The sequence below is a fragment of the Caloenas nicobarica genome, chromosome 1 (assembly GCF_036013445.1).
Source record: "Caloenas nicobarica isolate bCalNic1 chromosome 1, bCalNic1.hap1, whole genome shotgun sequence".
Classification (NCBI taxonomy): domain Eukaryota; kingdom Metazoa; phylum Chordata; class Aves; order Columbiformes; family Columbidae; genus Caloenas; species Caloenas nicobarica.
Genome location: NC_088245.1, coordinates 105,479,008 through 105,503,823, shown reverse-complemented (window position 1 = coordinate 105,503,823; position 24,816 = coordinate 105,479,008). Strand labels below are relative to the sequence as shown.

At 41.0% G+C, this 24,816-nt stretch overlaps 1 protein-coding gene across 2 annotated transcripts in view; it reads left to right on the top strand.

Moving 5' to 3' along the window:
* GEMIN8 (gem nuclear organelle associated protein 8) overlaps nt 1-19,102 on the top strand; it is a 28,147-nt gene extending 9,045 nt beyond the window's left edge. For both annotated transcript variants that reach the window (XM_065646686.1, XM_065646678.1), the window contains exon 5: nt 17,129-19,102. In XM_065646686.1, the coding sequence (XP_065502758.1) occupies nt 17,129-17,376 (248 nt within the window). In that variant the 3' untranslated portion in view covers nt 17,377-19,102. The remainder of the gene's footprint in view (nt 1-17,128) is intronic.
* The last annotated feature ends 5,714 nt before the right edge of the window (nt 19,103-24,816 follow it).

Genomic DNA, 24,816 nt, shown 5'->3' with positions numbered 1-24,816 from the left:
GCTGCACTTGCTAAAAATATGATTTGATTCTTTATGACGAGCAGGTGAATTGGGAAGAGGTTTGTGACTCAGAATACAGATTTTACTTCTGTTCCTTCTACAACAGGGGTACTTGGAGCCTTTTGGAATAATTAGGTCTCTGCTGTGCACCATGTACTAGCCTAGTTCTGAGTAAGTGTAACTCCATTCACTTCCACTTCAACAGCACTGTTCCAGATCTTCATGCAAATTTAAGGAGAATCCGGTCTTTAGCTATTGCGTGCCTCAGTTTCTTTAGTAGTTTCCCTGATAAAGTGAATATAGTAATAATAGTCTGTAGGTCGTCAAAGCGTGAAAAAGTAAAAGAATACTTGATTTAATTGAAATTTTAAAGTGCCACAGAACTCTTGGGTGAACAGTGATATCTAAATGCTAATTTTGTGAGTAATTAAAAATACCGTGTGGTCTTGTTCAGAAATAACTTTTTTTCTTGCATGGTGGGGGAAAAGGAAAGTAGAATAAATTTTTAATTCTGTTGAAGTTTCTCAAAAGAAGGAACATAAGCAGTAGGAGGAAGGGAAAATCATTGTTTCTCTGATGGCATGGGAATGAGCTGGTGTGAAGGCAATACCACTCTACTTTAGGAGGCAGTGTTATTAATTTTCCTGGATGCTGTTTCTGAACAAAATGAAATTTAGGGGTTCATTAAGCTGCAATCCATAATGATGCTGTCATGTTATCTCTTTCGTACTGTGCTGAAGAATGTCGTTGTTCTGTATCAATGCTCAGGAAGATGGAGATCACAGAATCACAGAATGTTAGGGATTGGAAGGGACCTCAAAAGATCATCTAGTCCAATCCCCCTGCTGGAGCAGGAACACCTAGATGAGGCTACACAAGAAGGCATCCAGGTGGGTTTTGAATGTCTCCAGAGAAGGAGACTCCACAACCTCCCTGGGCAGCCCATTCCAGTGCTCTGGCACCCTCACTGTGAAGAAGTTTCTTCTCATATTTAAGTGGAACCTCCTGTGTTCCACTTTGTATCCATTACCCCTTGTCCTATCATTGTTTGTCACCGAGAAGAGCCTGGCTCCATCCTCGTGACACTCACCCTTTACATATTTATAAACATTAATGAGGTCACCCCTCAGTCTCCTCCAAGCTAAAGAGACCCAGCTACCTCAGCCTTTCCTCATAAGGGAGATGCTCCACTCCCTTAATCGTCTTCGTGGCTCTGCGGTGGACTCTCTCCAGCAGTTCCCTGGCCTTCTTGAACTGAGCGCATCCACAAAAGAAACCAACAGTTACTTCAGTATTTCCTCTCTGATGCCATTTCCTTTTAATCACAAACTGTATGTTGTGGGCTGCCTACCTTCTCCCCATCCCCCACCTTAGAAGCAGATTGGTAGAGAAACTTGGGCACTATAAAGCTCAGTAATGCCTCAAATTTAGGCATCCGTCTCTGGAAGAGACATTTGTAATGTCAAAGCAAGAGTCTAAATTTTCTCTAAACTGAATGAGAATGTTTGGGTATGTCAAAGCAGAATACCAATAGTGACCTTGATGATCAGTTGAAGTGTAAGCCAGCTGTTAGGGGATGTTAAAGAGAAGGCTGTGTCTCATGTTTTCTTTCTCTGACATAAATAAGGGGATCCAGGTGGAGTTCACAGCCTTTAACCCCTGCACCTTGATGTGCACGTGGGAGAAGACAGCTGGCTTGCTCTTCTTTTAAAATGTATGCTAAGCAAGAGTTTAATATATATGTATTGGCAACTTGCTGAAGTATGAGACACACAGGAAAAGAGGGGCAATGGGACAAACAGAAAGGGGAATTTGGCACATAAGGAAGGAGGTGCTAGTACAGAGGGTGGAGATCTGATTTATCTTTGTGGAAGATGACTTCCCTTAGTCTGGTGGTTTTGAGCCCTGCAAATTAGGAAATGCTACTTAGCATTAATGCAGCTATTTCCAACATGCCTACTGAGAGTCTTGATTTAACGAGTAAGATATAGCTGGTTCCCATGCATGATCCATGTTTCATCAACATGTAAAAGGATAATCAGATGAACTTAACAATCCTAGCTGATGTTAAACTCTTCACTTCTAATCCCTGATCTAGAGTCTGCTGGAGGTAAATGTGATCTCAGGCATCAGAGGATAACATCTTGCAAACTTTAACTGTGGAAGATTTAAACAGACCTGAGATGTAGGTAGGAAAGACTTTTGTGTCCGGATGGTGACGTACAAGCATTAACACTAATTGCAAAGAGAAAGGTTTCGAAGATAAGAAAGCCATCCTACCAGACTACCCAGAGAAGAAAACTTCAGGTTTATTTCATTTTTTAGTAGTTGCCATAAACTTGAAGAATAAGCAGATTCTTAACTTCTGTAGAGATTTTTTTTGTTCAGGTTTTTTTTGGGGGGGAGGCTTTTCTCCACAGTGGGCATTTGCAGTGATTGGCTGACTTACACAGTAAAGCCTTTGAAACTGGCAAACTCTGAGCCTTGCTGCATGATTTAACACTTCAGCAGTGATACAGTTGTTCACAAACAACCTCTTTTTAAACAGCCTCATTTTTTTGTCTTTGAATTCATGTGAAATTCTTCCTAGTTTTGTATTCATTTCATCTGTTGCAGTCAAGTTGTGTGTTCATGGAATGCCCTGAAGTAATTCTGAGCAGAGTTTTTCTGAGACTGCATGAACTCAGACATATTCATGCACTACAAACTTATCTTGTATTCTAGGTATATGGTGCATTTGGTTAAAATCCCTTACAGACAGTTTTACTTTCTTTCCTCTTCAGTTGTTTCTTCATGTGCAATCATTTTAATAATTATCTACTGATTCTATTTTTTAAGGAGTTTTCTTGTCAAGCTAGTGTATTGTTCTGGTTCTTCTTGTAACTAGTGAACCTAATATACTGTGCTTCTTGGGGATGTTTTTAGTTGCATTTAAATGTCTTCCCTCTGGCTGTTGAAAAGCATGATGTTATTTTTCTGGGTTACCATACCTGTCAGACCTAGGTAGTGTACTGAATTCTCCAAGCATCCTAGAGGTAAAGGACAGAATACAGTAAGATGCCTTTTTATATTTGCAAGAACTGAAAGGACAAAAAACAAGAAAGGAAGATTCACAAGCCTAACAATTCTGTAAATTGTCTAATTACATGTATTTATTACACTTTAAAATTTTTTCTTTGAAACATGTAGTTTGTCTTTATGCAGTTTTTCTTTGCTCCCTTTTTACATATAAGAAAATGACAACTGTAATTGAGTGAATACAGTATTGTGAGTACATTGAGAACCATCCTGTAGTAGTCAACAGGTAATAAGACAGTGTTCTTTATTTGGAAACAAAGAAAAGCAAAAGGAAGTACCATCATGTCAGTTCATTACTGAAGGATAATAGCCTGTCAGTTGTCAATGCTATGGCTAGTTTATTCCGTTAAAGCCTGTATTTGTATTGCCTACACATACCCTCCAGCTCTTCCCAAAGTAATGTTGTCTCAACTTAAAATTTTCATGCCAGATGGAAAACCTTTAGAAAATAATTGAAAGGAAATGGTGAAAGAAGGTGTTTGTTTCAAATCTGTAATTTGTAGGTTTTTTTCCATGGGGTTTCTTTTTCTCTGAAAGATGACGGTTGCCACTGCCTCTTCCATGAAAAGGGAGTAATGGAATTTTCCATGTTTTGAAACTTGTTTGAATAGTACAAGATCATGAAGCTTTTGGTTTTGTTTAAGGCCTGTGTGCTGCTTTGGAAAATAGCCGTTGATGCAGGTTTTTTGCCACTATGTTCTCCTTCTTTCCTTTGCTTTTGGTGAATGCTGCTCCCTATTTGTCGTCTGTCTTTTTTTCTATCAGACTGCAGTTCAAATACTTACTCTTGGTCACCAGCATCTTTTTATTTTCTTCTTCCCTACCCTAAACTGTCAAAGCAGTGTGCATGGTGAACTTATTGATATCTGCTCAACTTCCTTGGCTTTGTCAGCCTTGTTGTCTCATGAACTTTTACCACCATCTCTAGAAGCTGAATTGCAGAAGCTTCTCAGAAATGCCTGTGAAATAAGAGTGCTCTCTGCAATATGTGTGGGTGCTTGAGAGATGCTTTTGAAGCACGTTCTTTTGTGAACTGAAGGAGAACGGCTCTCCTTTTGTACCACATCTCTGCTCTTGATGATTGAACCTTCTATGATGTAGCAGCAGAAGCTTCTCAAGTGCACACACTGTGTCCGATGTGTTATTTGGTACTGGAAGCCAACAGCTGAGAAAATGCCTTCTTGCTAGAGAAACAATGGAAAGTGCCATGATTTTCACTTCTTTAATATCGAAAACTAATCTGTACTTGCAAAAATATTGCATTTGTGGGGCACCAGCTGGGCACAGTTTTATATCCATTTACAGAGACACAAGGTTATCTTTGTACTAAGAGTATCAATTTGGGAACACAGCCATTCCTATGTGATAGTCAAGAAAATGTCCTTGGCTATCATACCAGAGACAGAATTTTGAGCTTACAAGAATGTGTAGCTTTGCTCTGTGGACCTGTGTCTCTCCTATCAGTCCAACACATTTTGCAGTGAATTGTGCTGTACAGGTGTACTTGCTGCTAGAGGAATTATTGGAAAAGAGATGTTAGAAAGCTTGAGGTGCTGCCGAGGAAACAGTGTGCTTTCTGTTATCACTGGACCAGATGCAGTCAGCAATGGATATCCTCTGCTGCATGTTCAGGAGAGTTGTGTGAGGGTTATTATATAGAACTGTGAATTATATGTGAAGTCTTTATTATTTGTTATGTGCCTCAGGCTGAGATTCTTTCGCAGTGTTGGCAACCCCTGAAAGTACAGTAGTGCAACGCCAGGCTTGTTGTTTTGCTCCTAAGGAAGGCCCAAGGCTTCAGCTTCTGGGTGGCATCTGAGGATCCTGTGGACCACGCTCCCATGCGTGCAGCCTGGACAGTTGGGTGGAACAGGGGCCTGGAGTAGCCACTTCCCTGTCTGCCAGTGGCTGTGCTGGGCTCAGCTCTTCCTAAGCATGCTGGTATTTGTGTGACAGCAGGTTTATAGCTAGGATCATGGAAGAACAAGCTCATGTGGTTCAGTGTAACTGTAGTGTAGACATTGCTTTAAGAGAAATGCCAAGAGGTCAAACACCTCTATTTCCTCTTACTTTTGATGGTAATGAAAAAAGCTGTCTTAATATGAAAATATGTATTAAACTTTGGAAACCTATGTTTGAAATTGTCACCCTTTATTTGTCTGTCTAACGTGTTCCTGTTGTTATAGTGAAGATAATACATACCTCAGGTGGCTTGTTGAGAGGTTCAATTTATTCATATTTATAAGGGGTTTTTAGTACCTCAGCAGGAAGTGAGCAAAAGCCTCCAGTGGTAGAAGAATTAACAATATAATCTGAGAAGAATTGTTCATACTAGACCTTTTGCTTAACTGTTAAGTTAGACATCATCCCTGGGACCAAAACATATCCTGTCGACATCATCTTTGCTGAACAAGTATAGGATTTGAGCTGCCTTTTCTCCCAGACAGCTATTATCCCTATGTTATTCATAAGCCACTAAAAGAAGTCATAATCTTATGTTGCTTTTGCTCTTAGTAAATCAGTGCTGTTCCTTCTGACTGGACTGGTCTTGAGGATATAAGGAATAAGATGTGCAGGACAGAGATAGAATGTTGCTCCTCTTGGCCACTCTGTCCCTCACCATCCATGTGCTAGATCTGCTTTGATAGCTGTTTTTTGATAGTTTCTGGTGTCAGAAGGATCCCATGGAAACAGAGCAGTAGCTTGCTGTAATTAATTAGCTACAGATACTTTCTCTTTACAAAGAAAATACATGTTGTAATTCAGTTTTAGGTTAGACGAGCAGAGCGTCAGCACCTGTTTTGTGTCTGTGTGGTTTCCAAGGCTGGAGAGCATTGCTGTGGCATACCTGGGCTTTGCAAACCTTTGGCAGTGAACCACCAGGCAGACCCCACGGCTGAGAGGCCAAGTGTGGAACCAGGAATCCTTCCCCAGTCTTGTTATAAGAACAAAAATAGCCTTCAGGAGGCTGTTAAGGAAGATTGCTTCATATGAGAACAGTTTGGTGTGGAAGATGCAGACACTACTTACACTCAGAACTGATGCTGGTAATTTTTTGAAGGCCAGGTCTGCCTGCTTGCTTATGCCATTAGCATCTGCAGTTGCTCTGAGTGGCTCCTCTGGTCTTCCCTTCCTTCTTGGTCCCTGCAAGGGAGCCTGTGAAAACAGCTGCAGCTGCTGTGGAAAAGAGCAGGTGAGACCATGCTGACTGACACAGCTCTAGGGAAACGTGGCTGGCATAAAAGCTGCTCTGTGCTAATCACTTGACTCGGGCTGTGTGTTTTCACAGTTTATGTGCTTTTCCATTTCCCCTAAAATTCCTCAATTACTGATTCCGAACGTCTAGGTGCCACATGCGGCATTTCTGGAATTCTAAACCATTTTACGTAGGAGAGAGCTCTGTCTCAGTTCTGCGTTGTTAACTTTTAGCATGTTACTCTCGACCTTCTAAGTGGAAATGGATGTCATGATGTTTTGTGCTTTCTGTGGTCTCTATCTACAAAACCTACTCAGAATCTACAACAAAGCATGACAGGAAAATATTTTAAGTGTCACACATTTTAGGTATCTCTGTTATAAAACAAACCTCAGATTTGCTTGGAGACACATGATTTACCTCTGCTAATTTTGGTGGGTTGATGTTAATGCCAAGACTTCAGAGGCACCGTTTGCTTTTTAACATCTCTCACTGTGCCTCGGTTTTATCAGAAGCATCCAGATGGAGTTCATGTCCATCGTCATTAGGGAAATGTGGGTGCTATGGAGGCAGAAACTGAGAATTCAGAGACTTCCATTTGCCTGGGTCTTTTTGAAACTCATTTCCTCACATGCTCAAAATCAAGTGAGAGAGACAGAGGCTATTAGGCTGCCCATCTCAGACTTGGGTGGCCTTTACAGACTTCCATCATGATCTCGAACATGCCATTTGGGACTAGATTCACAAAAGCTTTCAACATAGGTGGAATTTAGAAACAGATATTCAAAATAATAATCTTTCTCATCCAACCGTGCCTTCCAGGAAGAAAGGAGCTAGTCATTTATACCCAAAGGAAGGTGCATCTTAAACTCCAAATGCAAAGGAACATTGTTAGTCTTATTTTTCCCAGTGGCTGGGTTGAGCACCTGTGCCACCTTGTGACGTGATCTGCTGTGAAGCCCATTCCAAGGAATCTAAAGTACCTCCTGCTCTAGGAATTTTTGTCCATTTTCTCTTTATTTGGACCTGTAATACAGGGGTGAGAGCACTTCCTTGTCTCAGGAAAATAGAGAAGGTTGATACGATGACGCATGGAGAAACAGTTGCGCTGCAGGCATATGAAGTACTCGGTACAGATTGATCCAGCTGTTCACCAGTGTACAATTGTTATTAGCCTCCAAAGTACCCAAACCTGTACCTGGATATCAGAGCTTCCCCCTGATATTGTCAAGGACACATATCTAAGGTGTCAGAACACTGCTCTGCAGTACACTGAAACCATGGAAACAATGCAAAATGAAGAATAAATCCTAAATTTATATTTATATTAAAATTAGGTTTCTACTGAAATAAATATAATGGATGTTATACTATTGATTGCTATTGCTCACATTTAGCTTTATAAAAATCTCCCGTGTTTAATTCCATTTGTAGTTGCTGAAGTGATGGTTGTTGCTCTGAAAGTCAGATCTGTATTCACAGAAATTGGAGGAACTTTGCCAAGGAATGTAGGTCTCCAAAGAGCATGCTGGGCCTCAATTTTACTATGGTTGTTCAAATACTAACAAGACAATGCTGTTGTTCTCTCATTCTGCACAAGCCTTGCAGAGCATCTTCATTTCTAGGAGATGTACAATTTCTGAAGTGGTTCCTGAGCAGAAGGGTTGGCAGACTTGCTTTAAAATTCATCAGTTGTCATTGCTTTGGGATTTTTGGCCACTGGTATGGTGGCAAGGAGGCTGAGAAATTGTAGGAGAGTCCAGACTATGGAGACTGCATCATGTGTGATGTGTTAGTGAGGGAGGTGTTGAGGTGGTAGATGGCTGAGCATCTGGCTGGCTTTGGAGGAGTGCAGGAAGAAGTATCTACCTTTCTCTGGTCTCTCCATTTCTCAGTAGGTAAAGCTGGAGATGTGTAGTTATTTGCATTCCCTACTTTTGTGTTCTTCCCTTGCCATTAGTTACTGACCTCTGTCCTGAACAGGCTGTCAGGCTAGATGGGCTTTTAATCTGATGGCTCTCCTCATGTAGAGTCTTCTCTTCCTCAAGTCACTTAAACGCTTCCTTCACGTATGAATTGCCCCACTGAAGTGATAGAGGGGAGACATGGAACTCCCACTTGCTAAGAAGTACAACTTGGCTTTCTGAAGGGCAGGATGCCAGCTGCCTTTTTGAAAGGAGACAGTGCTCAGACTTCTGCTCCAGCAACCAACTCTGGAATTACTTCTAGTCAAACATTTCCCTTCTGTGGAAGGTACGATAAATGTGCATCTGCAGGTTTTCTTTGGTGTGTTTTCCCAATGTTTTTTGTTGTGTTTTTAAGACTGGATAGAGCAGTTATCCTCATATACTTAAGTATATTTCATTTAATTTACTAAAATGCTGAAATGACCAATGAGAAGCTCAGAAGGTCAAAGGCAAACTATGTTTCCAAAGCTATCTCTCAGCCCTTTCTTTCACAAGTTGTGATATATTTTGCTGATTCCTGTAGTTTGACCCTCTTTCTAGATGTCTCTTTCAAAACTTGGTCAGGCAGCACACTGTAGTTTACTAACAGCGTGGGAAAAGTGCATCTTTACCTGCTGAAATTAATTTATCTGGATCAGAGATTGTTATTTAATTCTGCATGTCTGTGGTAAAACTAAGCTATGGACCTGCCAGTTAACTGAAAGGTCATAGCCTGTGTATGTTTCCTTTCAGAAAATCAGTGACATGGTTACAGGTTGCTCTCAAAAAAAAAATTGGTTTTCAAACGTTTTAGATAAAGTAGCAGATTTCCCTGCTTATATTACGGAGTTGCTTTGTCATATGGTACAGTAACCGAACTTGAATTCAGCCATGTAGTCTGTGGCTGGAGGCAAGAAATAAATTTCAGTGTAAAGTTTGAATGTGGGAGTTTGATTTAGAAGACTGACACGGGCTACTTCGTTTTTTTTTTTTGCCTGAAAGCACCAAACCATTGGTATTATTTAGCTGTCTAGCGTTGCACATCGTGGAACACGTTTTTCTGAGTGCATGTGCTTAATTTCTATTCAGGGCACATGTAACAAATGATTGTGAAACTCATGTTTCCTTTATGTGTTGGTTTGCATTTAAAGCAGCAGTTTTAAATTTGAACATTTCCTTTTTCAGTCTCCTGACTGTGCCATAAATGTATATGTATATATGGATACAGTTATATATAGGTTTAAGTAATCCTTCCGTTTACTCTACTGCTGGTCTCTGTCTGGCATCAGCATTGTTGCCATCAGTGACAGATTGGAGTTGTCTTGGGGGATGGGAGTGCAGAGTCAGCTGGTCTGTATTTAATCTTATTGCTGTAGACTTGATCCTTACTAGAGGCAGCTGCCAGTGCCTGATCCTTTACTAATTCTAAGCAGTGGGAGTCGGTCAACAACTTCCTGGCCGTTTAATTCTGTCAGATGGCAGAAGCGAACAGTCTGGACACCTTGATGTCTCTGGTGTGACACAGACCCCTGGTTATGCCGGGCTCGCCTGTGTATTTTCCATCCTAGATGCACATATCACAGAATCACAGAATGGCTGGGTTGGAAGGGACCTCTGGAGATGCTCTAGTCCAACCTCCCTGATAAAGCAGATTCACTCAGGGCATGTTGCACAGGAACGTGTCCAGGCTTTTTTTAATATCTTCATAGAAGGAGACACCACAGCCTCTCTGGGTAAAATACATATACCTGATTATGAATTACATTTATAGCATTCAGGTATCTAGAGCAGGCTTTCACTTGAGTTTCCAATGGACTAGCTGGTTGCTTTATGTTCACGGGGTTTGATTGTTTCAGTTCACTTTCTGGTTGGGATAAGAACACCCCCTCTTAAGAGTTTCATTGTGCAAAGTAATAGAAGAAAATAAAAGAAAGGTGATTTGATGTTTAGCTGGGCAGTAACTAGTGTAGCCTACTGCTATTATAAATATGGACAGGAAGGCTTATATTGTTTCTGTCTAGGATCTTTGGCAGGTTTTTTTGGAGGCCACAAGACAACCCTTCTTGGTTTTCAGTCCTATTTCTAAAAAAGAAATTAGCTTCTTTATTCTCCAGTTAATTGTGTAACTGTCTGCCAGTTATTTAACCCACAGATTTCAAAATAATGTGAGATCATTAATTCTTTAAAACTCTCTGTCAGGCAGGAAAGTGTTAGATTCATGTTGCAGGTTCATTCCAGTGAGGCATGTGGTTAATTAACTTGAGAGTGATACATACAACCCAGTAGCAAACCTGCAAGTGGAACACCTTGGTTCTAACCTTACTTCCTGGCTTTCTGTTCATTTCTATTTCAAAGGTAGTTTCTCTCAGCTTGCTGCCTTGGTAAGTAATGTTGCTCTGTTTCTACAGAGCTGTCCTCTGTAGAATGTGTAGAAAAATCTGTATTATAGTGAAAGAGAAGGTATCAAACTGAATACTTCAGGTTTGAAAAATCTGTTTGCTGTCTGCTTAGACAGTCTGTTGCAACTGCGTCTTTTTCAGGGAGTCCGCTCTCTCACCTTAGACTGTTTCCCACTTTTACCAGCAGGTTTGCAGTCAGGCCGTGCTTGGATGAACGCATCTCAGTGCCAAAGCCAGGTTAAGCAATTTTTCTTCCCAGGCATTCACTTCTGCTCCCGTGCTGCCCCTTTAGTTTAGCATGTGTGATGCCAGGACACTGAACTGTACCAGGACTAAATATAACACTTTGGTGTGGTTTGATGTTGTTTTGTTTTGTGTTGGTTGGTTGGTTGGTTTGGTTCGGGTTTTTTTGTTGGATTCATTGTGTGGCCCCTTAGACAATTGTAGTGGTATCCTTGAGGGGCCTGGGAGCTGGAGCATGCAGCTAAGGGAGGAGGAGGGGAGCAGGAACTGCATAAGATGGTTTTGTAACTGAAGAAAGGAAAATGTCCATGGAACCATGGTTTCAGACTGCCACGAGCCTGCCAAGGAATCACATCTGCTCTTACTTCCAAGTCTGTAACAGAACATTTTCTTTTTTTCTTGAGAATATTGCATTGCTTGTAGATATATATGGCGAAATACTCAATTTCTTTTAACTCATTCCCTCTTCAACTAGCAGATGGAAAACTTGTCAGTGTAGATACTTGGGGTTTTAATATGTTCAGCATTTTTTATAGTTTTCTTTCATGGCGATTGTGACTCTGGTGACTGAGAGCTTATCATTGCAGGCAATTATTCCCCCAAAAAGACACTTTTATTCCAAATTAGTGTTTTCAAGCCCCCTACAGCATTTGAGTTTTCTGGACAGATTAGGCTGCTGGCATAGTAAGATACAGCCTAGATGTCTCTACTTCCTCGAAGATCAGACTTCTCCTGTTAAAAATGGGAAGGGGGAAGTTACATTGTGTCATCTGTAATCCTTTTGTTACCTTTTTTGCAAGCAACAGGCTTTACATTTAAGGAGAATTTTAAACATGTCTGCTTTTCCTAACCCAACTTCCTATAATAGCTAGAATGACGCTGTTCATTCCTTTATAAAATCGTCGCTCTCTTCTTTCAGTACATTTCTACAATTTCTGTTAAGTTGCTTGGTTTTCCAAAGTAACCCTCCAGCAAGTGAGACTCTGCTGTTTCAGCAACCTGGAATATTTCGTTTTTACGGATGTGGGGGTAATTCACAACTGTTTGTATCTCACAGGCTCCCACTGATGGAAACCTTTGCCCTGCAAAGCTTTGCACTTGATGAAGAGTAATGCTTGAGATATCAGCCCTCTGGAAATCCAGAGCTCTGTAGAAATTAAAATCCTTGAATATCCTGTTTACAAATCCTCAGATTTAATCCTTATTTTGTTGGAATTCCTTTAGGCAAAGATTTAGGTTTTTCCCCATGATGTGCCTGGTCGTGCAAGTATGGGCATAATAAAATGGTCTGATGGTATCACTTCAAAAAAACCTGTCTGTAAGTTTATGGTAAAGGTACTTAGCTTTTCTAGGGAGATGAAGAAGCTGGCATTTTGCTTTGAGAAGCCTGTGTGGGCAGAATATTTAACACAGCAGATAGGCTTGTGGGAAGTGGCATTCACAGAGAGAACTAGGAGTTTTTAATCAGTAGAAATGGGTGGTGTTTTAACTCTGTTAGTGTGGGCTGCTCAAGATCAGCTCAGGTAGCATTTAAGACAAGATGAGAAAGCTCAGAAAGTGCACATGCAGCAGTAACAGAAAATCATTCGTCGTTTGAAATAAGCAGACAAATATGCAAACGGAGGTATAGGTCAGTCTGAAATAATGGAAAAGAGAAAACAGATCAAGCCTGAGGAAAACGCAACATTTCCTTGAAGAATAAATAATGTGTGAACTAAGCAAGAAACTGAAAGTCAGTAAAGGCCATTTGACCCTTAGGAGAAGCAAGCCCTCGGTCTCTTGCCATAAGTAACTACCATGGTGTGGGGCAGAACGTGGCGGACTGCAGTGTGTGTGCCCCCGGAGAACTGTGGGGAAGGCTGCCTATGTAAGAAACTTCAGGGTGCGTATGGTCACTGGCTACAGTGAGCTCAGGGTTGGACGTATAAATATTAAGAGCTGGTACAAGAAGCCACACAATGCTGGGTATGAATTTTTCATTAAAAATCCAACATAGATAATTACACTCCCTACTTTTATCTCCTTTTAATGTTGAAAAGTCTCTCCATAGAGACTTCTCTCTAAATAAGGGAATTTGGGTTTTGCTTTTGTTGGGTTTTTTTCCTTGTTTTGTGGGGTAGTTTTTTTGGTTTTTTGTTTTGTTTGGGGGTTTTTGTTTTTTTGGTTGGGTTTTTTTTTAATAAGAAAAGGATGAATTCCAGAGAGGATTTTGGTTTTATTATTACTACTTAAGCTTCTCAAAGGATATTACAAAGAAAGAAGAGCAAATTGGATCAAACTTACAGAAAATATATGACAATCTCCTTTTTATAAAATAAGAGAAACAAGACATCTGAGTTTCTAAGTGCCCATGGGGAAAATGGCTTATGTCTTGAAAGGCTTAGGTCATAGTTTTGCTGGAAGTATATAAGAGGGTGTTTGTGTCTGCATGAAGCCCCAAATGCAGTGAATAGTGAAGATACTCGTTACTGTTTATCCCGCTTTTGGCAGTCCCTGAGGATGGAGCTAGTTGTCTATATTTGTTCACTTTTCAGCTGATTAAGAGTCATCCATGAAAGGTGGGAAAAGTGTGCGTGGGGGGAAACAGCAAACCAAAACTTTCTTTTAAAATGCCTGGAATCACTGATGATGTCCCAGGATGCAGTACGAGTTAGGTAGAGATCTCAGTATTCCTTAAAGGTAAAGAAAAAGGCCATTTACTATGTTTGGAAAAAGATGTCTCAGCTGGTTTTGGCCAGGTAATGATGCCTTCCCAGCAGTACTGGACTTGTCAGGGCTAAGTTAATTCTGAAAAGAGCTCCAAGAGAGCAAGAGCATCTTTGGGAAGACATGGAAGTGACCAGTTAGGAAAATGTTAGTGATGCCTTTTCCTTTGTGCAGGAACCAACCACCACTGCAGCTGCCTGCCTTGCCTTGTGAACATTTGCAAATACTGTTCTATGACAGGGGGAAGCTTGCCAGTAGTTGAAGTGGAATGCTGTAAAAGAAAGCACGTTTATTTCAGTGTGTGTGAAGTGGAATGAAGAACTACTTAGAATTGTGTAAAAATTATTTGTTTCATGTTTATAACATGGCAGCACAACGACTTACAAATTCGGAGTGTGAAACTCTGAGAATGAGCTGGGGACTTCATTGCTGCAGGCTGAGAATCAGTGTTTTGGTACACCGTGCTACCTAATTAATGGATGAATATTTGGTGCTTACTTCAGTGAAATTCTGATTGCCTCTGTAGTTTTAGGGCTATAGACAGTTTATAATTTGGTTTGTTTGGGTTTTTTTTCATTGTCAGATGCTGCTTGTCATCTTTTTGATGAAGAGGTAGTTGCATATTTCGCTAAAGTTGCATTGCTTTGTATTGTTTTAAAAATAAATTTTGAGGTAATGGAAAGAACTCAGACTGCTGGAAATAAGAGCAGTTCTACTTCCCAGCCCCTGCCCCACCAAAGCAAATTTACTGTGCATCTCAACAGGACAAAACTGCTATCATCTATATCTTATCTCTGTTTTTGGCTGGAAATACTCTTTTTGGAAAAGCAGTAGTTTATATACCCATTTATTTCCATGGCTTCTCTTTCCTTGATTGTCCATGACAGCAACTAGTGCTGTGATTGAAGGGTGGAGCTTGTCGTGGTGGTATCTCTCCACAAATAACTGATTTGAAAGTGCAACCTATTCCACACAGCTGCAGTGGTATTACCCGCAGCAGCTGCCGTGTTCTCTGTTCAAATTCAGCCTTTGGTACAAAAAACGGTGGGTCCCTTTAGCAGATTGCTGACCCCAGCCTCTCTCAGGACTCCGTAGAGCTGATTTACGTGTCTAAGACTGTCACAGAATTGCTGTGGGAATTTTTTAACTTGTAGCTATGCAATAGCAGAAGTCAAGTTAAAAAGTTAAGGGCAGATTAGTGTAAAGGAAAACATACTCCAAAAGTTCATTAGGTAATTTTGAGAATGGAATTTAAATTGGTATTATTTGGATTGTTAACATTAGGATCTGTGGGTTTATGAACTACTCTGTGCTAGAAAATGGAGATTGATGCACACTGAACTGTAATCCATTTATCCATCATAAAGCTTCTGCTAGAGACCCATTTAATTTCCAAACAGAAGAATTCATTATCTATCTCCAGAGAAATTAATTTTTCTTAAGTGTTATGGTGTGCAATGAGCTATCGGAGAGCATTCTGTAGCAAGCAAGCGAGGAAGCAGCTGTCTCTAGCATGCATCTATGGAACAAATGAATAAAAAAATTTCTGTGTGCAATACAAACATACAAGGAATTATCTTTGTGCCCCCAAAGAGTCAACAAATACAGAGTTTTGCTGCGTAACCTCCAGTGGGAAACATTGTTGATCCAGCATGGATTTTTCTTTTCTGTCTAACACTACTCAGTGTAATTTGCATCAAGTTCATCCTTTAAAAGCCTGTTACCTCACTGTGGGCAGTCTGAGGTCCCAGGAAGTTTGTTTCAGTGGGGTGCAAGTGACCTGGGGAGCCGTGGCCTTGGTGCTATAGCCTGTCCACATAGTGCTGGGCCCTCTGTAGGCAATGTTGGTTCTTCTAATTCAGACCTTCTGGGTAAAATGGCCAGACACCAAATAAATCTGACTCTTCCAAAAGCACATATGGACTCTAATGTATGTTTCCTGATGAATTCTGGCAGCGTAGCCCACTTCGTGGGGTGCGCCCTTAAAGCGAAATCACAGAAAGTGAAACAGCTCTCTGGAATAGATTGCTGAGAACTCCTCAAGCCCTCCTGCCCTTTGACTACCAACACAAAACTGTGGATGGTGTTTGAAATGCCAGGAAAAAAGCTTCCTCTGTCACTATCAAACAAAAAGATGCCAGAATTGAAAATTCTGATTATACTGTTTAAAATACATATTTTTTGTGAATGAGGTACTTGGGATAATTCATTTAGGAAGGCTGACAGTCAGTTGGCTGCTCTGTACAGTACTTTCCAGTGTAAAAATAAACTGCAGATGTTTGACACAGATATGTCAGGATACTTAACTTTGGGTTAGGGTTTGCAGATGTCATGTGTTTTATGGAAGCTAAATCCCTGTCTTAGGGGAAGGGGGGAAGATGTACATGGCACCACATGCTGATAAGCATGTCCTGTGTGTGACTAATGCATCCTGACCTGTGGACACTCTGTCCCTTTTGATGTTGTTTTCTGTTTTGTTTTTGCCTTTTTTTTTTTTCTAAGTGCTGTCATTAGCATTGAACTGTTTCTGTGATGAAGTTTTGAGAACCGCCCTTCATTATTGGTAGGCAAAAGAGTTCAACCACCAGGTGATTTTCTTCATCTTGTGGACAGACAGGTCCCCATAAGAAGGGAGTCTTATATAGCACTTTGCTGTTTTAGCTGCACAGAGCATTATTTGTTCCATCAGAGCAGCACCCAGGAAATGGAGGTAAGTTTGGGCACGTAAAATCAAGTTCTTGCTTCCTGATTGGGCTTACTGAAGAGGATTTTTGATGACAGATTGGTCCAAATGTTTCACATCTCTGAGCTGTTTTAAATCCTCTTTAAAAGATGTGGTGCGGGGATTTATGTTGTGTGCTGTTTTGGTTTGTCTACAAAGCAATAGCAGTAAGGCTGTCAGTTTTGAACTTCACAAGTCTTGAGAAATGGATGAGGTTGGATAGTTTACCTAAATACAATGCTTACAGCTGTGTTTCATTGGATGCACTTGATGGCAGACACATGACAGACCAATTTGTTCATTTTCATAGAGTGGTAACTGATTACATTTTCTCTTGGCAATAGTTCAGCTAAAGTTGTGTTCTCCTGTGCATTGTCTCCTTATCTCAGCTATGAAGTAATTTCTTTGGAAACAGCTCTTGTTTGGTTATGGGTTTTGGTTTGGGGGGGCTTTTTTGGGTAAGGACGGAGGGGTTTGAGGTATTTGCTTTGGTTTTATTTTTTTTTTCTTTTCAGGGCATGTGTATGTTTTCTACAGTTTTAGGATTCAATTCCAGGATCTCTTCTTTTCTCCCCACTTCTTCCAGCCTGGCTTTATCATGATACTTAGTAGGAATTTGCCATTATGCATAATGAGCACAGCAGGACAAGTACCATGCAATTTGTTTTCTAACTTGCAGAAGCTGACAGCGCCCTAGAATGTGTGGATCTCATCCCTCTAGATCCAGCACAAATTTTAATATTTAATATTCAATGAATATGTAATACTAAAAAGTTAAAATACACCATGATTGGTTGGTAGTTCGGTAATTTACATCTCTTGTGGTTTCTTTGTCTAGGGAGACAGCAGCAGCTGGAAGCTGAGCAACAGTACGTGGATGCTGATCAGGACCTTCACAGGACAGAGCGAACTGTGGAGCCGCCCGCAGAGAGACCTGGGGAGAGGCGAATGGCAGAAATGAAGAAACTGTATGGTGCTGAAGCTGACAAAATCCAGGCAATGGAGGCAGCCTTGCAGCTGATCTTTGATAGAAACTGCGACAAAAAGCAGCCCAAATACTGGCCCATTATTCCCCTTAAGCTGTGAGTACCTGGACTGTGCTCTGACCTGGTACAGAGCTGTAGGGACAGGTGCCTCAGGTTGTGCTGCTGAAAGAATAGACCGCAAATTTTGGTGTTGGTTGGGCTTTGGGGCAGAAGCTGGCAAGGGCATCATGTTTCTTTGCCCTGTGTTCCTTTTACACTGTCTGTCAGCAATGGTCACAGTCTCTTCTACCGACACGCAGTTGTCAAGTAGTAATAGGAGGGACCTCTCTAAAGTCATAGTTTCACACTTTTGATACCCACCTGCCTTGACCATTCTTGCAAGAAACATAATGATGTTTATACTCGGTGAAGTGAGAAAACTTTAAAGCGATGCGAAAAAGACTATATGAATTGTCTGCTCTTCCCATTTAAGAAACTGAGTGATACCATTTTTTAGTCTTATTTAACATAGTAGCATTTGGATCCCATTTAACACAGCACAGCTTGAAGTGTTATGTCTGCTAATCTTGGATTTTTTTTGAGAACAAGGAGACCACTGGCCAAGGTATAACATATCAAATGACTGTAGCCCAGCAATTTGAATTATTTTTCAAAGGTTTCTAATAAAGCAGGAAGTTTTTCTTCCAGGCTGATAATTGTCTGGCAGGAGTTCAATTCTAAAGCAACATTATATAGAAAAATGTTTTAATGAAAGGGGGTGAGGGGAGTGAGGGAGAAGCCTGATGTGGCCCTTGTCTGTTGACAGAGAGAAACTGAAGAGGACAAAGTCCTCTTGGGGCCAGTGCCTACAGTGATTCTTGCCATTCTAATAAAAAGCATCTAGTGGGTTTGAAGCTTTAAAGAAGACATATTAATTTGATAGACTACGGGTACATCCGGATGCTGTATATGGAGACGTGGAAGCTATGTAGCCCTGAGGGCTATGTTTATTTTAGGTGCAGCTTTCCAATGCCCACCTGCGTATTACATGCACAAAGCTTAAACGTAGGCAAGTTGGATGTGCCTCTGTGTGTGCTCATCCATCTGCTCGGGCTGTTGGGCTCCACTTCGGTCGCTCTTTACTTTTGGTCAGTTGTGCTTGCCCCACTAATAGCTGACCAAGTGGAGTGAGGCACATGAGTGGTCTGTGTTAGAGAGGCAGAATTGCCCGCACAGTACTGGTGACCCCTCAGAAAATGGTACACTGAACATTTCCAAGGACTTTCTGTGAAGCACTGTGGCTACGTATCAGTGTGCTGAAGGGCTGTAGTTCTATTAAGCAGCATTTGCCAGGGCAAAGGAACCTTACGCTCTTTTAATTGTGACAAACATTCATGTGCCTACTTGGCAACAGAGGAAGGTCACAACTAAAATTCTAACTTCAGTTCATGCCCACTGTGTGTGGTGTATCTCTGTAGCATGTGTAGTTTGTAATACACACCAGCAGTTGCTGTGCCCTCTGCCACCAAAGCAAGTCTGTGATGCAGTTTGGAATAGCTTTATTTTTATTAGTAGTTACTATGTTTTTTTCCAAGCAGCATTTTCATTCCACTTCCACCTCCTTCACTTTAGATGTAATGAGATGGAGTTAAATTGAATACTGAAATTAAAAGCTCCCAGTCTCCAATACTTAGGGTGTGATTAATCTGAAAAACTTATGTGAGACAGGAGAGGGAAGAGAGTTATGAACAGTCCTGCATTTGTCTTCACTCTCGTTTTTGGCAGGTTTTGTCAGAAATTCAGTGTTTTGTTTGGGCTTCCTTTTATTGACCAAATAAATTCTCTTTTTAACACCTTGTAATTTATTTTTATGTTTTTGTAAATAAACTTCTATAATTTAGCACTGCAGTCCTCAGATGCTAAGGCTTTCTTTTAGCTGCCGTATTGTTTAAGGAAGATTGAACTTAGAGCAAGGACAGTTTTAACATATTGAGAAGCATGAAGAGTGTTGACAGGACTTTGGCAGGAATGCCAGTCAATACCACACACGCATGGTATGGTACAAAATGAATGGGAGGGCTGTTGCAACTGCTGGGGGAAAACCCTGTCCCAGATTAACATGCATAGATCTTTCTGTTCCTATTTGAAATATTTCCAGTGCGGCGATGGTGTCTCTCCTGCACAGTTCAGTACAGAAGAAAGAAACTATGGGTGGTACTGAGCTGTTCTTACTCTTCAACCCAGTTCCCAGTTCTTGCTGTGGTTGTTTCTCCATCCAACTGGTTCTACTAGCAGAAGCAGAAATTCTGGTCTCCAGAAGTACTTGTAGAGACCTCATACAAGACAAACATTGATTCCTTTCCTGCTTCAGATAAAGCATACAAGAAATTCCCTTGCCTTTGGTTCTTTTAACTATTTCTAAGGTGTAATATGCTTCATGAGGCTGGAACTAGAGACAACTGGATGAAATGTTCCCTATGAACTCTGTGCTAAGGCCTGAAAGGGAGGAATACACTACTGCAGACTTAGAATGGCTGACAATCTCTATACTGCTCCCAAAGTTCAGGTGATGGGCTGTTGCTGGTAGTTCAGTGGAACCTGGAGGTTTTGTGTTGCAGTTCTTTTACTCCATCTCCTGTGTCATCTTACATTTCTAAGAAATATCTCACATAAAAACCTGTGCTCATGGAAGCAATGCAACTGCAACTCAAAAATGCCTGTTCAGTCAGAATGTCTGTAACATTGACCTTTCTTGCACATGCATACTGTGCTGCAATCCTCAGTTATGGGACCGTGTACGCTACTTTTCCCCCAAGTACAATGTTATGCCAGCCTCTTGACTAGAACACAACTGTGATGCTGCAGACTTGATTCTTCCTCATCCAGCATGTTGCACCTTTGCTTTCAGTTCCACCGCCTACTTGTACAGTCCTGCCCAAAGGGACTTCTTCACTTGCTGGTGGTGCCATTTCTCATGAGCTTTTCCCAGCTCCAGTAGAGGAATTACACCCTGAAGTCACAAGTACAAGTTGTCAAACCAACAATTAGTCTTAATTTCAGAAACTGGTTTCCTCATCTGCTACATGCAAATATGCAAATCAGCCTCATCTTCAGAAGAAGAGTTTGCGATTGGTTGAAGACATTTTGAAGATTGGAGAGAAATAGTAATAGGTGTTTTCTGTAGAAAAGATTCTTAAAATAAATGTAAAAAAACCTTTCAGAACTGGCACATTGTAAATTTAACATACAAATGAAGCAATGACCTCTATGTTTCCTACCGAAAGAGAAGCTGCTTACTCTTATGCACTGGTGACAGTGTAAAGAAGACTCCTCCTTTTAGAATTATTTCCCCATAAAGCAGCTGACAGTTTAGTGTGCCTGTGTATGCAGGCAAACTGAGAAGAGATTAAATAATTTTGATGAGCATTACTTTTAATCAGCTTTATCGGTAAGTAGTCATCCTTTTTGATGGTAGTCTTGCATAGTGACTAGCCACAGACATCTTGTACTTAGAAGAAGCTTTAAAAAAGACACCTAAGTTTCCATAACAGCCTTTGTAAAGAATAAACGTAATCTATATGGATTTGTTCACTTGCATCTTTTTCTCTTTGCAAAAGCTTCTCATTAATTGTAGGAAATTTATTTTAAATATTGGCAACTGCATCTCTTGTTGCATTAATAGGAGTCCAGGTCTTTAAACAGAAATTGAGAAGAGCAAGACTCTTCGATTCAGCTGCTGGAATTTGGATTTTTAAGTATGATTTTTGGCATGCTGGTCAGAATATTTTGGCTGAAAGTATGACAGAGGGGCCAAGATTATTGCCCAAAATGTGAAATACAGTCTGTCAAAAGGAAATGTCCAGAACCCTATTTTCCTTCTGGTTTCTTAAAAGTTACTGGGGAATATACTATATGATAAATAATACATTATTGCTGTGACAAAATTCTGTCTTCTTGTTTGTGTGCTAATTCATCAACCATCTACCCTGTCTAACCTGCTGTGTTGTCTCCTGTGATCCCGTCTGGATAGTCCAAAGGAAAAAGATTCTTAGGGGCTTTCTCCCAGGTAAAATAGCAGCCTGTGAGGGAGCCTCGGTGGCTCCTGAAGGTGGTTATAGCCAGAGTGTGAAGTTCAAGGCCTCACATCCCTTCGTATATTCTTGCGTAGCTGGAATTGCTGTGCTGGTACGCAGAGGTGTGTGCCATGGAGCTCTGGGCAGGTGATAGACCATGACGTTGCTATTCGGGCGTTCTCTTGGAAACCTGGCTGTCATAGCGGAAGAATTGCTTGGACTTAGTCCGTTCTTTGAAGAAGGTGAGCGCACGTGCATCAACCTCAACTATTGATTTTGGAAGGGCAGGAGCAGTGCAAAGGTCTTGTTTGACCAAAAGTGGAGAAAGACTTGCTCATCTTGAGCTTCGAGTGTGCAATCAAGATTCTCTGTGCATGGATTCTATTAATTACACAGTCACAGAAAGTTTTTTTTTTTCCCTTTAATCATGAATAATTTTCTTCTAAGAAAGTCAGCAAACAGAATAAGCGAGAACATATGTAGTTTTTGAAAATAAAATACTTTTCAGCCTAATGCAATACCACTGCTGGTTTCCTAAACTACACTGAGATCTTTTGCCTACAAAGCCTTTTGAAAAGCCAGAATATACAAAACTGCTGTCCCTTGACTGTTGCTTACAGCCATCCCAAAGAAATACCTTTGTGGGGAGGGATGAGAAAAGTGGAAAGGATCAGTAGGGATTTTTTCCAAATACAGTTCAGAGTGGTCGTCCTTAATTTTTAGACTTTTAGATAAAAGCAGTGGTTTACCAAGATGTGGGTTTTTTCAAGATGTGAATCAGAAGTCTGTCAGGGGCTTTTAAAAATTGAGTTACACCACTGTCTTGGGATGTCCCTCAGCTGCACCATACTGGAAGCTGAGAATGGGTAACAAAATATTGCTTTATTCGTGGAATTTTCTTACATTGTCCTCTAGACAGCTGCCATTGGGTGATGGCATAGGAAGATGACTATACCTTTGATCTATTTATAGCAATTTTTAGAACATTTCCAAGTGCTTATACTGAAGATCAAGATTGAAATATTAATCCTGAGGTTCAGCTTTCGGCTATCCCATGCATACTTTTTTCTAGGTACAGAAATCACTCCTGTGGCTCAACTCCACCAAAGTTTATTGCCATCAAGGTCTGCCAGCAGCTCTGAATGGCATGATCGCTCCCTTGCTGTAAGTCAAAACCAGTCAAGTTGGTAGAGCCCTACTGCTAAGCTGTTTAATGTAACTCCATTTATTTATTGCAAAAAGGATTAAGGGAACCACTCACACAATTGGATGAGCAGATCTATCTATGCAATGTAGCAAACTCCACAGGCATGAGCATTCATGAGGCAGTGTTGCCACCACTAGAAGAGAACATATGAGCACATTTTAGTAGCATTTGGAGCCTTCAAGGATTTTTCCTACTTTGGTATAAAAACAATCCCTTTGCATTTCTTTCATCAGCCATGCTCGCCAGCTTTCTTTTATCACAAGACACCTAGAAAAATGTGTTTATTTTCCTTGCTGAACACAGAAGATAATGCTCACCATGTTCCAGTATTTAAAGGGTGGCTACAAAGAAGATGGAAACTCCCTTTTAACAAGGGGTCACATGGAAAAGGCAGGGGTAATGAGGGAAGAGGTGGATTCCCCAACATTGGACACTTTTAAGATTCAGCTGGACAGGGTGCTGGGCCAGCTTGTCTAGACCGTGCTTTTGCCAAGAAAGGTCGGACCAGATGATCCTTGTGGCTCCTTCCAAGCTGGTATTGTATGATTCTATGATTTTGGGCAGACCTATGGAAGTGTTTATCTTGAGATTTCTAATTATTTTCTTTATTACTACTTTCTATGTAAACGTGTCTTGAGTTTGCAGGTTTGCAGACACTCTGCCAAGGAGCATACTTGCATGATTCAGGTTCGTACCCTTTGCTGCAGTGTGGACTCCAGCAGGAACTGGAGGCCCAAGATTCAGTCAGCCCTTTTGGTCTACACATGTACAGGCATCCAGCAAGAAACAGTCTGTGCCTTGCATTACATTAATTTTGTTTCTCACATAGCTAAGTCTTATTCCCATCCTTTGCCCTGGACAGAAAAAGATCTCCTGGGTCATCACGTCTAGTTTTTGCTACCCCCGGCAACCACATCGTCTAATCCATTTCAGAAACTAATTAGGCTCCACTTTAAAACAAATTCCATTTCCTGTCACCCCCACTTCTGCTAGTTAAGACTACATGGCCTGCTTCTCCCTTGCAAGGCATAATAAAATACCAAGACTGCGACAAGTTTAAGTTGTCCTTTGTCAGAGAGCTCCAAAAATCCAAATGCAGGTACAGATTATGTATCTTGAGGGTTGTTTTTGTATTAGTTATGGTACTGTAATATCCTCCCCCTGGGCAGAGAAAAGGAGTTACTGTTGTGACAGAAGTAAATGTTTGAAGTATGTTTTCACTTAAGAAAGAATTCATCAAAGGTCACACTTCTGGTCTGTAGCGTATTGCATGAAGTGGTTGAGCAATAAGCAAAGGCTCCCCTCCCACTGTCCTCCTCTCATGCAAAGTGGTGAGGTTGACCTAAAAATTCAGCCAGTTAAGCACTCAAAACACAGAAGTTGGATGAGTTGCTCCAAACAGAATAATCCTTACATGGCTGTAGAATATAAATCTGAAATGGACTATAAACCAAAAGTGATCAAAAAAATAATAAGCAATACATAATTATTATATCTGGGAAGACAGGAGTAATCATGACTTTTTAACAATTTTCTATGTATATGTTGAGGAATTTAGGGTTTCCAGTGATGCCAGATCACCCTGCGCTAGAGACAAGAAAGTATTTGTTATACTGAGTCTTCCTGAGCATAACGTGACGTTTTCATTAGCATTGCTCTGCCACAGCGCTGTGTCCCAGCAGTGCCGCAGCTGCCTTGTGGTCGTGTTTTGGTGTCACCACCCTGGCGTTGCAGGGGCACACATGGAGTCCTTCCTTGGCACCTCCTCTGAGAAGCCCTGCAGCTGAGCAGCACTCACGGGGGCTCTTTTTATCATTATATACTGGTCCTGCGGTCATCATTACATTATATATTTTGGTTTTGCTGGCCATTGAACTCAGAACATGCAAATCCTACTGCCCATTTCGAGGCTTGCTCTTGCTCTGAAAGCCATGATGCTGAGTGCGTGATGTATGTGACACGACTGGGTAACAGGCCGTGATGTCATAAATGCCAGATGATGAATTGATTTCAGGAACACGCCAGAAAGAACAGCTGCACTGTGCTAGAGAAAGTCCTTAATCCAGAAAAATCCTTACTCCAGAACTGCTCTACCAGCAAAGAAAATAGAGAAAATAACTGACAAAATAAATGCTCGGTGCACCCTCCGCAAATCCCTCTTCGGGTCACGTACAGCTGCCGTGTGAGAGCATAAACATGTATCTCCGGAATGCAAAAGTGCTTCTATAGAGTACTTTTACAGAGATTAGTTATTTGCCCTTCACAAATATGCTTTACTATG